Source organism: Patella vulgata, chromosome 3 (assembly GCF_932274485.2).
Source record: "Patella vulgata chromosome 3, xgPatVulg1.2, whole genome shotgun sequence".
NCBI lineage: Eukaryota > Metazoa > Mollusca > Gastropoda > Patellidae > Patella > Patella vulgata.
Genome location: NC_065881.2, coordinates 66,499,784 through 66,515,296, shown reverse-complemented (window position 1 = coordinate 66,515,296; position 15,513 = coordinate 66,499,784). Strand labels below are relative to the sequence as shown.

The 15,513-nt window shown below is 31.9% G+C and overlaps 1 protein-coding gene and 1 long non-coding RNA gene across 2 annotated transcripts; one reads left to right on the top strand and one right to left on the bottom strand.

The window, feature by feature from the left end:
- Positions 1-3,178: 3,178 nt before the first annotated feature.
- Positions 3,179-5,256, bottom strand: LOC126815712 (uncharacterized). Its single transcript, XR_008787708.1, has 4 exons — positions 5,081-5,256; positions 4,477-4,539; positions 3,507-3,550; positions 3,179-3,195 (listed from the first exon to the last, which is right to left on the bottom strand). It is a non-coding gene; the product is annotated as an uncharacterized LOC126815712 (long non-coding RNA).
- Positions 5,257-5,643: 387 nt separating this feature from the next.
- On the top strand, positions 5,644-15,008 carry LOC126815755 (UV-stimulated scaffold protein A). The gene is made up of 14 exons (XM_050541663.2): positions 5,644-5,862; positions 6,739-6,882; positions 7,389-7,564; positions 7,880-8,034; positions 8,504-8,624; positions 8,842-9,389; positions 9,938-10,070; positions 10,378-10,458; positions 11,394-11,655; positions 12,125-12,185; positions 12,541-12,663; positions 13,024-13,126; positions 13,751-13,961; positions 14,281-15,008. The coding sequence occupies exons 2-14, from the start codon at positions 6,752-6,754 to the stop codon at positions 14,378-14,380; spliced, it is 2,205 nt and encodes a 734-aa protein (XP_050397620.1). The 5' UTR covers positions 5,644-5,862; positions 6,739-6,751; the 3' UTR covers positions 14,381-15,008.
- Positions 15,009-15,513: the final 505 nt, after the last annotated feature.

The following is a 15,513-nucleotide window of genomic DNA, read 5'->3' as shown; positions in this document are numbered from 1 at the left end:
AAATTACAAATTTGGCTAAAAGAGCCATATCTATAAGCGCACACATCGAACAGAGTGGGGCGGAAATTCACCATATTCCTTTATATAAATTAAATTTTATAATAATGGCTTATTAGAATGTAAGGAAAATAATTCAATAATAAGAAAACATAACGTTCAGGCGCAGAAAAGTAGGACGTTAAACCCCAGTTCATTTCATTTAATGTTCCAATTTTGCTCAACATCTATACTATAGTTGACTAACGGTAAGATTACAACACTGGCATAGGATTTACAATACTTTCACAAGAAATGGTTCCCTACTGATGTTTTCCGTCTGGCTCCAGCTGAGACACCGCTATAATATAGGCTATTGCAGCTATACGTTTACCATTTCTCAAAGATACATTCATTGCAAAATGAATAAGACGCTGGCCGACTGGTAGGTCCCGCGGTTTTAGTTCAAAGGTTCTCGGGGGTTTTCAACGTGGCCTCCCTCTGCCAGTGGTGAAGGAATGGCGTCTATTCGTCCCGTTGGCGTGAACGTAAAAGACCCTTGACGGTTGGAATTCGATTTAGAGTAAATGGCGACCTCACTTAAACCACACAGCATGACGTCTGCTCGTTTTTATCAGTCGTCGTGGTGAAGAACAATTTGGCAGCTTTTTGAAGGAAGCGGTGACCTTGACACACCAAGCCTGTTCCTTGGGTCTAGAAGTAATGATACACTATGCCACGTAAATAGCCAATCAGTTTGGTAAATAGTGTGTAAATTTTCCCCATTTTTTTCCATGACCAGTCAATTAGTTGTTACAAAGTTTGACTCCGTTAAGTATCATCCAGCTCCGTTCTGAAACTTCTGAGAATTGGACCACAATTAAGCATATAATCCTACCGGACATGGGTGCAAATCATCTCTTTAAATCGAATCGATAATAGTTGGCTTTCCCGGCATTTTAAATTTGACATCGTCACATCATGTAGGCGGCTCTAAAAATATGTCATGTACAATATAGCCAATCAAAATATGCGAAGAGTAGGATTTCTTATAATAGGTCGCAAACATGACCTTGTCAATTATGTTAGAAACACCGCTTGATAAATTTATTGACAATATTTTAAGATAAAAGAAAGTTGTTTTACTACATTGGGCTGGGTATGTTTGACTAGTCCTAATAGTTTAAAATTAACTTATTTTTTAAGACGTTACATGCATTAATAATGACATTAAGTTTGCCAGGTGAAAATAAAGTCATCCAGTCGTAACTAAAAACAAACACATCAATATATCTCAACGTTTTTACCTACGTTCTCCTAGCTAGGGTAACGGGAGTTCAGCTAAAACATCATCTTGAATCACAATGCCATATATTTGACTGAGAAATGCAGACTGAAGGGTGAAATAAACTTTATTTATTCTACAAACATCTACAGTAAAGCAATAAAAAAAACCCCCACAATCACAATATACATAAATAAATAAGTGGGTTATAAGCTTATTACAGTTGCATCGACACATAGCCAATCTGACACATAGCCAATCTTACACGAAAGTGAGATGACATTTATGCAAATGTGTGCAAAGACAGCTATAATTTGTGTTTGTAAGAAAAACTGTTTTTAATTTTAACATTTACTCTTTGTTTTCTTTTCAGGAAATGAAATCCTATTGGATTGTCAGTTACTCTAACAATGCTTCATTGGTCTGCTTCGAGAATCCACTCATTATAAATAGAAAATAAAATGTATAATAACCATATATACAACATATTTTGAGCTTTATTTATGACAAATAAATATATGGCAACTATGATCTGTGACTACTCTAGCATTAATAAATCCTTACATGTACAGGTAGTTGATGTTCGTTAATAAAAGAAACATATGCCCACAGCAGCTAAATCGTCTGGGCAGTCCACAAGTGTTGTCACATGTTCACGCTTCAACAAAATAAAACAAGTGTCATAACTGTAAAAGTTATAAACAGAAATTGCTGAAATTTAATAGGCTTCTTCGTTTTACTAATTTAAATAAAGCATGAAAATTTGATACAGATCGCACAACTTAAGTTGTTTCCATGTGGGCATATAAAAAAGGGTTATTATAGTAATTATCAGGAGCCAACTTTCCACTGAATCAGATTTTTTTAAAAATAAATATTTTATTCATCTTTTTTTGAATTGGGATAGGGGTAGCATGGAAGGAGGTTAAAATCAAATGTTAATTCTGTTTTCTTTTCTTTTTTATCGTACTGCTTTTACATCTGACACATTTTGTTTGAAGGTCGTGATCTGATCAGATGAAGTTGAATATTTTGATTAATCAAATTGTTGGTATTGGTATACATGTTAAATTGTATATGTAAATAAATGGGTGTTATAATTTGGATAGTTATCTATATAAATGTTATTCTTCCGAGCAGAACATATTGATGACAGAAAGATGGTTAAATTACAGTCTAATGTAAAGAACAGAAAAAATAATTTTAATTAGATTTGTGAGTTGATTGAGTAGAGTGTATGGTAGGTATTATTGTTGCTTCATAATTTAATCTAGTTTTCAGAAATAAACACAAAATACACATTTAAACATCACTGGTCCCAACATACTGCAGTTAGATGTCAAATTAAATGCACAGGTCTAAATATCTTTTCAAAAAATAATTGCACTATGCCTCTTGTGATTAGATAAGGTTGAATTATTTCTTCATCTTTGTATTATAGCCAGCTGATCTTGGATATCATCTAATAATCGTAAACTAAAATTAAAAAAGAGCATTATGATTAACAAATAAAAGTCTTCAACTAAAATTATGGTTATATTATAAACATAAACAACTAATTTTAATAAATATTTAAGAGTCACATCTTTTTTAAAATCGAACCTGTGTTTATTATCTTAACAAAGGTAGCAATGACAATTGAGGCTGCACTGTTCTTCTAAAGGCAATAACATATTCCCTCTAAAATTTCATTATCTATTTTTGAACTATTATAGCGAGAACTTTTAGCTCTTCATCTAATCCTACATAATGCCCTTTTAATAAACAACAAAAATGTAAATAATATTGTGAATTTTAATTCTTGGATTACATGATAATCCGGCTACATGTATTTAGATTTTCTTCAAATTATTTAGAGCTATAACTAAAATTTTATTCACAATAATAGTAGTATCTTTAATAGATTTACTTACTTTCTTTCAATTCCAGAATAGCTGAAATTAAATATATAAAAAAACATTTATTAGAAAGTTAACAAAAATAACCAAAATGGGTTAAATCAAGAAAATAATCTATTATTTTTTTCACTGAAATTACAATGTTACACAGAAAACACAATTATATAATGTAATACTTTTATAGTTTTTCACTTCCGGTCCAAAGAACTGTTTTTCAAAAAAAAAAATAATGGCTACTTTGTCATATCAAGAAAGTGGTATAACTTTATTTTTTCAGAGCTTATTATATTCTTGGCCTTATATTAATATAACTAATCAACATATTTTTTCAGTTACAGTACACTTACTGGAACTCTAGCTGGGATTTAACTGCATCCATTTTCTTCATATTCTAAAAAACAGAACAAAAAGCTATCATTTTGATTCTTACGTTATGTTCATTTTCGGATCTGTGTATTGTGAAACCTTAATGCATTTAAAGTTTTCCAGTTTTTTGTATGGTACCTACATGTACAAATCTCTTATTTTAAATAGGCCTGTACCAAGACTATAAAGGTTACAAGGAGATCCATATAAAAATAAAATCTAGTTGAAATTCCATTCACATTCATTTTATGTGAATATTGTTAGTATTACATCTACAGTATTATGTATGCTGTAAGGCATATAAAGGTCTAACTAATGACAAATTAGGATGGGATTCTATTATTATGGCCATGATTTCAAATAGACTTTTAAATAATGATAACAATAATATGTATATTTATAATGCACTTTATCCACACCATTAAGGATTATATTCAATTTACTACCCTCCGTCCTGCACCAATTTTACAAGAGAGAACTAAACTGAAAAATCACGAGAAACTTTCTTGACCAACATCAGGATCAAACCCAGAACTGCCTGGTTAGTTAGCCAGCATATTACTGACTGAGCCTCCATGGCTCCTTCTGTCGAAAAAACAATGTTGACACCTACATTATACTTTAAGCATTTTTGGCTTGGCAAAACAGCACTGATGACGGATGGGATGGCACATGACTCATATAGTACTGGCAAAGGAGTCTTGCACTAAAGTTAGGGGCCCTAATTGTAGACTTAGGGCCAGTGCCTCATGAGGGACCATATCAAGTTTTCTACCCAGATTCTGTGGCACATGCCTTCTGTCCAGCCTTGCAGTACCCATTTAACATTCTACCGGTACCCAATTAGATGTAAGTCACAAGATATTTGGTTTTCATAATACATATATTTATTAGTAACTCATCTATCAGTGGGTATACATGGTTTTTTTTTCTACACTTAGGCCTACTCACCTCCATAGTGTGTGTAATGCAGCTTTCTTGAGATGCAAAATTTTTAGCAGCTTGTGATAAAAGCTGAAATAGAAATATAAATGTTTGTATATCTGAACATAGATGATAATGATCAACACCCTAGAAATAAATATACTTGTGGTGAGGATGCCATAGATAATACATTATTTAATAACTAGATCAGATCATTTCTCATTGTCCACTTTGACCTTTTGGTAGGCAGATCTGTCCATCATGGTCAGTAATAACACCAATGTCTGAATTTGTAGAAGTTAATTTCGTCTCTAAAATCTCCCATGTTTCTTCTAGTTCAATAACACGCATTGGTTTGTGTTCATTCATACGTTGACCGCCGCAAACTGTAGATTTGATGCCATTTTTGACGTTCCATTCACCGTCATCTTGCGGCGGCTGGTAGTGTAAAAAGTATAAACCCAGGTTTATGGCTGACCAATTTAAACTTCTTTTGTTAATGCTTTTGAATCGCAAAATTCAACTTGAAAATAGTCTTGAATTATTATAATTGATTAGGCCTATACATGTATATCAGATATGGCCAGATTACTTTTGGCAAGAAAAGAAGTAGGGCCTACATGTAACTCACGTCCATCCATATTTTACACACTATGTGAGTTTGTCTGATTATGGACATTGTGGTATCATCATTAGGTAATACAAAGTCAAAACTATAAACAACTGCCCTGGCTGGAGTCCACACTTTAAACTACCGTGTGGAATGAATGACGGACCTGCCGTATCGAAAACAGTTGTATTATATAAAAAAAAACATATAATTACATCAGACGACTTGGAACATCTGACAACTTGCCGAGTTAATGACCCAATATCGTTGATATTTGCAGCTATTTTCTCATTTAAACGAGTTTTTGTTTCCTGATTCCAACTTGTAGACGCCATTGTTGTTTACATTCTAGAGAAACTAATATTTAATACCTTAGAAATATATGGAACGAATTTTTTATGAAGTTAGGAGAATGTAAACCAATGTTGTGTTTTTATGTTAAAATTTAATATAAATGCGAGGCATGTTGTATTATGTAATTATAAATATACAGAGTTATGGCATATAATTTTTACAAAATAAGACTTTATATTTCGTTTCGCGTTTTTGAAATGAAGCAATTTTTACATATCACTTTATTCTTAAATTTCACAACAACCAAAAATCTTAAAATAAATGCTGACAGTAAAGTTAACAACAATGGCAATGGGTTTGTTGGCGGTCTGGCTGTTTGTCCAGAATGTAGCAACATGTAAACATGTATAAATGCTTTGTATAGCAAAGGTTTGGTGGATTTAGTGGCAGTTTGTGGTCATATTTTTGTCGCTAAACAATTTTATATAGGCCTACACTAAATAAAAAAGGTGATATATCAGTCAAAAAAATATCTCATCATCATTATAAAAAAGAAAGTATTGATTTTGTTGAATATTTCATTGATCATTCATGAAACATGAGAATTTTTGTTATATATCTGTCTTAATTTAGAACTTAACTCCACAGGTAGAGAGCTAATAAACAGATTTCATGATCAAACAGATGACAGTACCGGTACCACTGTTAAAGACCCCTACGGAGCATGCGCAAGCAAATTATTGAAATAAAATTGAACCATGTGTTAGTCCCGAAATAACCTAGTTCGTGTCGAGTGGAGGTTAAACCCCATCTCTCTCTCTCTCTCTCCCTCTCCCTCTCTCTCTCTCCTGTGTCATGTAACCATGTTCACATTCCAAAATGTTCAAATGAAAGTCAAGTGAATTCTAATCTAAAAATTGTTATGCTTTTATTCAGTAAGGTACCATATGTTATGTTAAATTTCTATAGGCCTACTTGTACAATGTACATGTTTTCCACTGAGCTGATGTTTTGCTCACTGTCGGCATATAAACTTGTCATCCCAATTTTAGAATTCAGTTAGTCCACAAATATTTTTTCTGTAAATATAATTTTGGATTATGAAGCATTGAAGGGATAAGTCTATTCTGTATAATCATTATTCAGATTATATTATATTCAGATAACCCATGGTTCTATGCTCTGTCAAAGTTGGCTATATGTAGCTACAGTTAAGATGAAACTTATGTCAACCACAAATCATATGTAGCTGCAGTTAAGATGAAACTTATGTCAACCACAAATCAAACAATATTCTTTTATTAAAAATTGCTCAATATTGCTCATTTCATTAATTAGTAATTGTATGGTGTGTCATACATGTATCTTCAAAATTGTGTTTAAAGGGAACAGCTAAAGATGGCAGTGGATTTAAATTGTTTAGATCATCATTTATGTGACGAGATGGCCGAACATGTTGAGAAGATAACTCTATCTGGTGAAACAATAATTGATGTGGAGGTCATGAAGAAATTTAAGAAAATTTGCAGGTTTTTATACTTTTACTTGTTTCACTGAAGGAAAATTGGTCAGTTTAGTGTTTAAAGGGAAATAATTCAGAACTCAATGATGTTATGGTTCTCCCTTGCCTAGATTTTAGTATTGGCATCATTGCAAGGCCAAAGTCCCTAATTAATGACAGTTCTAGTTGTTTATCTGTAAAATAAATAACAAAAGATAACAAACTATCTCTCCTTATATTTGACAAAGATCATAGGGGCATGCATATTGTTGAAGCTACCAATTGAATTGGATAGGCCCAAATTTTATTTCTATATTTTTTACTTTTACTTATTTTTTTTTTTTTTTGGCATATGTTTGTGAATCCTTGCGTACATGTAATCGTTAAGAATCATGATTATCAAGTACTTTCTATTTAATGTGATAAAGACCAACTACATGCAGCGTTCTGTAGATTGGTTCCTCCAGATTACTAAATTGATTTATATACTGTACTTTCAATAGAAAAATCAACTTTTTTCTTTTGTTTGTGCAGGATTTCAGATTTATATGTAAAACATGCTTACCATATGTTGATGAGTACGCTAGAAAATGATCATGCAGAGATTCGTCTGTCAACATTCAAGATGATTGATGAACTGTTTAATAGATCTCACTGCTTTCGTGAGCTGTTGGTGTCTGAATTTCAAAGATTTTTAGAATTAACAGTTGGTAAGTTAATGTAAGTTAGGTTTTCCCTTGTTTTTGGAAACTGCTAAAAATTGAAAGGCATACCCTATCTAGCAACATATACATGATAAATTTCAAATATTTTAAACGTTTTAATTGAAAAATCTCATTGAGAATGTCTGTGGATTGAAGCACACAAAATGTATCCATTACTGTGTGTACTGTGATTGTGAAAGAAATTGAGGCAGTCAGGTTTAACTTGATTATTTAGTTGCTATACTGCTCAGCTAAGTACTGTTTTTTAAAGTTTAAATTAGTTAATGTTATTCCTTTAATGGCCTATTTTTAACCTTACAGAAATAGATCATGATCAACCGCTACCACCTCCTCTGCCTGTTGCTAAAAAACTTAAAGCTGAAACTTTAAAAGCCATACAACAGTGGTTTGAAAAATTTGGTGACGCTTATAAAAAACTTTCTCTGGGTTACAACTTTCTTAAATCATGTAAATTAGTAAGTGTTTAGTGTTCTTTTATGTCATTTTATATGTTTTAAAATTTAACCTAACCCTGGTTATTATAAGGCAATGTTCATTCTGGAAATATGTTGTATAATCTTGCATACTAGTACTCATCATTACATCCATTTTTTTCAGCATTTTTCTTAAGTTTAAACTGTATATATATGCAGCAAAAATGTAACTTTTTTAACACTGACCTAACAATGCCATCTATCTATAACTCCTAGGGATAAATTGACTGATTTTCACATTATCATTCTGTGATGGGTTTTTGTTGACCCAGGTGGAGTTTAATTTCTTCATTACAATCAGATATTCAGTAACTTTAATGATATTTAAATCTCTTCATAGATGATTTTTGACCCAAGAAGGTATCTACCAAATATATCAAACAATTTTCACCGAGATTTTATAAAATGTTATATTTTTTACTGTTTGTAAATGTATTATATTTCTGTATAGGTCGATTTTAATGACATTAGAACTAGAACAATAGCTGAAAGACAGAGAGAAGAAGAAAAAGAAAGAAAGAGAAAGATAATATTAGACCTGAAACTGAGTAAAGCTTTAGATGAGATTAAAGGTATATTTATGATGTATTATGATCTTAAAATTTGAAGTACAACAATTGTTTCTAGAGCTCAGACAAATTCAGATTGATGTGATAATAAGTTTGCTTTATGTCTGCTTAGTTTATCATTAAAATGTAAGGGGTTAATGATATGAATACTGAAAGTATTTTTAGTCAGTCTTGACTTAACAAATAGATTTTCAGGAAATATTAATATTTTTTTTTTAAGAAACTGTACCAGATATTGAAACATGTAAAACAGAGATAGAGAATTGTTTAAATTTATTACTACCTACACCAGATGACTTTTTCATCAGTGAATCTGAGCCAGTGAGTAATAATGATCCAACTTCTTCCCCCAATGCAACAGACGGCAGTAATGCATCACATTCAAACAATAAATCTCCAATAAAGAATAATGGTGGCTTAACAAAAACAGATGAAATTTCATCTAATGAAAATATTTCAGGGATTGAAAACAATTCTTTTGAGACCATCATGACTGATTCTAGTGATAAAATTACAACAAAAGGTGATTCTGATGATAATTCAGATATGGAGGATGTTGAAGAAGAATTTGTAAATAGTGAAACAAGAACAGATTTTGTAAATGATTTTGGATTAGGTTCTCGAAAATATAATCTCAATATTGAAATCAAACCTAAAAAATTTCTTATAGAAGAAACAGATGATAATAAAGACATTTTCAAAACATTAAGAGACTCTATACGTATGGTGAAAGTAAAATATTTACCTAAAGTAACAAGATGGTTGGAGGTAGGTAGACCTATATCATAAGTATTTTTAATTCATTTAATTCATATATCAAGCGTAGGGCTTTTCTGATCCTTAAACGATCAACTTTTATTTTCCTTAATTTCATATTGAATCTGAACAAATAACATACTTTTTAAGAAGTATTGTTTTAAACATTGGTGTATTTTTGTAAGGATTTTAATAAATAGGATTTGAAAAAAACTTTTACATTCCTAACCTATTTGCATTATTATATATTTTGTTGTGTTATAGAAGTTAAATTGGAACAACTAATTTTCATAAAATTAAGATTTGACCAGTTTTGACCACATGGTAAAACTGGCATGTTTTTTTCATCCAAATCTGCCTAAGCGAGTTGGTTTTCTGTGTTTTTCTCTGAATTGCTGATTTCCCCTGTGTGTACAAGCAAATTTGTGAAATAACAGTCTACCATATATTAAGTCTCCAAATGACTAATTTTGTGTTGACTTGTTATTAAAACCCAATTTTCCACTCTGTTAAAATGAATAAAAAAAATGATTTGATGATATGCAATCTATTTGTTACAGATTATGAGTAAAGCGGGTGCATCTCAAGATAAAATAAAAGAAATGATAGATTTAAAGAATCAGTTAGAAGTCTTGTTAAATAAATGTGTTGAAATGAAAGTTACAGGGGATGCTGATTTAGACTATGAATCAGGTAAAGAAATCAATGTGAAATCTAGAGCTGCTAGACAAGTATGAACATACTATGGATCAAGAACTGAGCTTGACTACATCACAGCACAATTAGTCCAAGGAACAAGGATGGCAAGTTTCAAGTCAAACATTCTGGAATTGGCAAAGCCATAGGCTTTTTTCGGAGATTGTCACCCCTAAGCGGAAGCACAAGAAAATAAGCAGGACTTGGGGCCCAGTACCTGGTCCAAAAGTACAAATAAATATGGAATACTCAGTGATTAATTGTTGTAAAGAAAATATAAGATGTTATTAAATCATGTTTGCAGATGATGATGATGATTTTGAAGAAGTACCCGAGAAGGAAGGATATGAAGCAGAAGTACCCTTTCATCTTTTGACTGCCACAGGTAGAAATATTATCACTAACACTCAATATAATTCTAGAAATATTTAACTTTTGAAAAACAACACACATACCTGTAATTTGAGTAAAATGTCCTGTTAGCTGTTTCGTTTGTAAATTTTTTGAGAAAAAATTCAGGAACTTTATTAAAGCTCTTCATATCATATATTGGTCAAAAATTCCTTTTCCTTTAACCAATTTGATATTCAAAATGGGAGCCAATAAATGTCTTATCTGACGGGGGGGTGGGGGGTGCTGAATGGTTAACATGTGTGCGTTGCATCATAAGGTCTGTCATTGAGTCAAGTGGTGTGGTTTCGATTCCCCCACTGTACGTGCCAAGGAGTAGGGTTGCCTGTTCAACCTCTTGTGTTAAACCCCCTTCTCTCTCTCTCTCTCTCTCTCTCTCTCTCTCTCTCTGTTCCGTGTCAGTGGTGCAAGGAGAAAGTGTTCAGTCATTCGATCGATACAGAAGACCGAGGTCCACCCATGTACTCGTTGGCATGTATGTAAAAGAACATATAATAGTTGGAAATCAGTTGATGAGCAGGTAGAAATCCTTTTGTCCAGGCCCCGAGTTTCAATTACTGTTTATCAAAATATTTTTGATCCAGAAACACTAAATTTTGCACATAGTTTCTTGTTGACATATTTGATACATTAAAACAACAAAAGTTTTATAAAGGGCTATATTTTAGTTAAAATAAGCGAACAATTTTGAGTAAATTATTAACTTAAGGCTGAGAATGCTTTGTGAACTCGGGGCTAGGCAAAATTTTAACTCATAGAATACTACATGGCATATACCCATCTTTATTAGGCTGGATGGTGCAGAAAAATAGGATGTTAAACCCCATTTTATTTTACTTAGATGATGAACTACAGATGGCAAAGCCAAAATCAGTTGTGTTTGATTGTTAATGTTTTATTTTAATCTAGAGATGGGACTGAAAGAAGAGAGGAGAAAACGAGGGGGAGGAAAAAGAACAAATAAGGATTGGAGTTTAAAATCGAAATCTGGTGATACACATGATCCTACAACAAGAGCAGCTAATTTATCAAAATTTGGTTTATTTGATGTAGATGTTAATAAACCTGGTACATCTTCAAATAAAAACAATAATATACCAATTGTTCCCTTTGGTCCTGATTTAGCACATTGGGAAAACCCAGATGAAATAGAAGCACCTATGATGGTTAAGTGAGTTCAATATTTTATCTTGTTCATTTATGAGAGCTTGGTTCATCATAGAAAAACATGCTAACCAATCAAAATGAGTGACGATATATACTTGTACATCATAGATATCTTCTGTTAGAATACTTAAAGACCCACCGATAAGAAAATAATGTTTGATTTGTCATGCATTCAAAATTTGAGGCCAATTTGCCAATGTAGACTGGACTAACCAGGGGGCAAATGTTTGGTCTGCTGATGTATTTCAACAAGCAAAACTGATCACTCATTACATTAATATGTACTTTTTGACCATTTTTGTAAGTTCCATTTTCTTTAGGTTCCAAAGAATAGAGATTTAGCTCCTTGATATTATTCATAATTAATAACATTTATTTCCTTGGAGAGAGAGATAATATCTCTTTTTAAGTAATATGAATCTTTGTTTAATAATTATCTCAGTCAACAAAAGGTTATACATGTTGTTTTTCAGATATGATTCATTACATAGATTTTGGACTCCAGCTGAACACGAGAGTGAAAAGGCTTCACAGGTAATTTATAAACATCATTACTTACTACACTTGCACAATTTTTATTCCCCCCCCCCCCAAACACCCCACCAGCATTATGTAGCCATTACCCTGTCCAACCGTCTCCTTTTGTTTCTGGAGGAGGATTCAAAAACTATGTAATGTTTTTGCCCAAAACTTTGTATACTGAACATCTCATGATGAAGAGGTGCCTTTTGTTTTATCAGTAGGAAAATCCAAATGTGCAGCGTAAAAAAAAAAGTACTGGTGTAACGGTGTAATGCTATTCTTCTATTAAATACTGGTAACCACGATGCCCATTGCATTTTACATACCTCAGATGAATCAGCACTCACTCAAAATCTTATGTTTTCAGCACGATCTAGAAGCTTTGAAAAGTCGTACTTTTCATTATGCTGGCAAATTTACGCCTGTTACATGGAAATGTCGAGCACCTCTACCAAATGGTTCTCTTTGTGAACGAATGGATAGAGTAAAGGTAAGAAATGTTTCGTACATGATCCTTGTATAAATTAGAACAATAAAGTGATATTATCACTTTCACCAAGAAAATGAGTGTTAGTTAATAAGTTTATAAGATATAATATCAAAGTGATCCAGGACAGGCTTATTGCAAACTTTGTGCATATCCATTTGAACATGTCCAATTGAAATGTTTAAATAGTGAGATTAAGCTAAGTTATAGCTCAAAATTCCTTCTTATCTGAAGAATACAACAAAGGAATTGTGTTTATTGATTGTATAGATTTTGTGCTAATTTCCAAATTTTGGATCATTTTTAATGACATATACCAAAATCTGTTATATAACTTATTCTTTTATGTATATATTTCTCTAGTGCCCGTTTCATGGTAAAATTATTGGTCGTGATAATACTGGCAAACCTACTAATATAGAAGAGGCAAGAAAACTAGCAGCAGAAGAAGCTAAAAAAGTGGAAGGTGTGTTTATAGACAATGTTCAATGTTAAAGGGGCATTATTCGAGATTAAAGAGCTGGCAGTTCTCACTATAATAGTTAAAAACTAGATAATGTAAAGGGAATGTGATAAAAATTTCAGTCAAATTGCTTTACTTTCAAGCGAGATATTAGCGATTGAATTTTAGACCTCGCCTCGATCATCATTACTAAAGTTGGTATGGTAAAAAACAAAGTCTCGATTATCCATTTTTTGATTTAATCAATGAGCGTTGACCACAGATCGGATTCAAATCCAGTGAAAATCTGACGCATAAGATGACATTGAGAGTTGATAAGGTCTTTTCATGTTAATAAATGTCTAATTAATAGTTTACATAACATTTCAGGCCTAAAGAAAGACCTACAATAGGCAGATTTAGCTCTTGCATAATGTATGTTAACATTTGATACTGTTAATGCCAAAATTGTTAATGAACAGCAGGAAAATTGTTGTGATCAAAATACATTTATAATGGACTAATAAGTGAATAGTACTGAATTAGCAATGCTTAAAGATGCAGTATCTAAGAGCTAAATCTGTCTATTGCAGGTCTTTCTTTTGGCCTCAATTGTTATATAACGGTGGTATATTTGTGTATTTGTAGATTCTGTTCCTGACTGGAGGGATCCAGAGTTACAGAGAGATATAGAGCTTTCTCTCGGTATAGATTTAGGATCCAGTTCATCCAAATCTAAAGGAAAGGGAAAAGGCAAGGGCAAGGGAAAGGGCAAGAATAAAAAATATGCCAATTTAACTGATGTGAAAGAAATAAAGAATACATCTAGAAGTCGATTAGAAAAACATGTGTTTAATAGGTAATTTTAGGTTTTATTTTATTAGTTTTGGTAAAATAAAGATAATTGATAATAATTGAAAGTCATTTCTCAAGTTAATAGGAGTTAATATTGACTTCTAAAAAAAATGTATTGGAAATATAGTCCCATGATATTTCACTGACTAAAACCTACCAAGCTTTGTACCTACAACTGCAGAAAAAATTACCATGTACTCCCAAAGATTTCCAATTCCATTTCATCCTACTGCTTAATTTTAATAATAAATAGAGGATATGACTATATAAGTATTATGGTTGGTTTTCCGTGTCTAAAGACAAGTTTTTTTTATTTACTTCAGAAGAACAATGAAGAGAGTTACTTCAGTGATGGATGCTGCCGACTTTAAAAGAGTGAGAGATAAATTTGGAAATCAGTTTAATTATGCCCATGAAAGATGATATTTAAAAAACGTACTTGTAATCTCATGCTCAAATAAAATGATGTCATACATAGAATTTAGAACATGGAAATCTTGTGATAGCTATAATTTATATTTTGTCTTTAGGCTTTTGCAAATAGTCATAAAATGCCCCAGAAAAATATTATTAAAGGTTAAAAAGGAAATCTGATCTCAATGTTCATGGATGGAAACAAATTATTCTTCTGTAGAGGACTGACATTGTTCTATGGCATCATGAAATCAATAGAATGTTATTGGAACTTGAGATGGTCATAACTTGGACTGGGATTGATAGATTTTAACAATTTGTTCCAATAATAATAATAATATGCTCTTCGATATAAGACTATATGGAATTTTCACCTGTGACTACTGGAGTAGTAAAAATAATGTCATAAATGTTACATTGTCCACAATTAGATTATCTTAAGAATGAAATGTTTTAGAAGACTAATGTATGTATTATTTTACATAAGCTGTTAAATTATTTGTAAATAACATCTATGATATAGTAATAATTTATTGATCTACCTCACATCTACCAGAGACTATAACCAGGTCTAGTTTTATTTGTAATACATTTCATATTATATATAAAAATATGATAGATTTAATTAAGAGAGTTATTCTTATTGTTTTGTAACGAAATTTGTTAAAGCAACAACAAAGCATGCAGTTGCACACTGTTAATGATACAAGAAGCTGGGAGGATAAATGAAGAGTCCCATTCTCCTAAGAGACTTAAAGAATCTTTTCATTGCCATTTATTAATTTCTAAATGGTACTTTTGTTTAAACAACTAAGAAATACATGACATAATTTGGTTGTTTTAGAACGATGATAAAATTTGGATGCCTAGTGTTGTATTACTTGAGAAAAAAACTGATAACAGTTATAATGTGAACAAAATAAATGCATGAATTTGAGTACAAAAACAGGGATAACTCCAAAAATATATTATTTTGAATTTCGATAAGATTCCTCCTAAGAGAGAATGAACCTTTTCGATGTTTAGCATTCCACCACTATTTGGTGTGAAGCAATAATATGATCATGTGGATTATGCCGTCGCCCCTGCCCATCCGGACGTTCGTGCACAATGTGTTTGTGGACACTCTACGGGTCACAATT

What these genes read in the sequence shown, in the direction of transcription:
- LOC126815755 (XM_050541663.2), top strand. Translation starts at nt 6,752, where the DNA reads ATGGCAGTGGATTTAAATTGTTTAGATCATCATTTATGTGACGAGATG. An exon ending in TCATCTTTTGACTGCCACAG is followed by an intron (nt 10,459 to 11,393) that starts GTAGAAATATTA and finishes ATTTTAATCTAG; the next exon opens with AGATGGGACTGAAAGAAGAG. An exon ending in AGAGTGAAAAGGCTTCACAG is followed by an intron (nt 12,186 to 12,540) that starts GTAATTTATAAA and finishes TTATGTTTTCAG; the next exon opens with CACGATCTAGAAGCTTTGAA.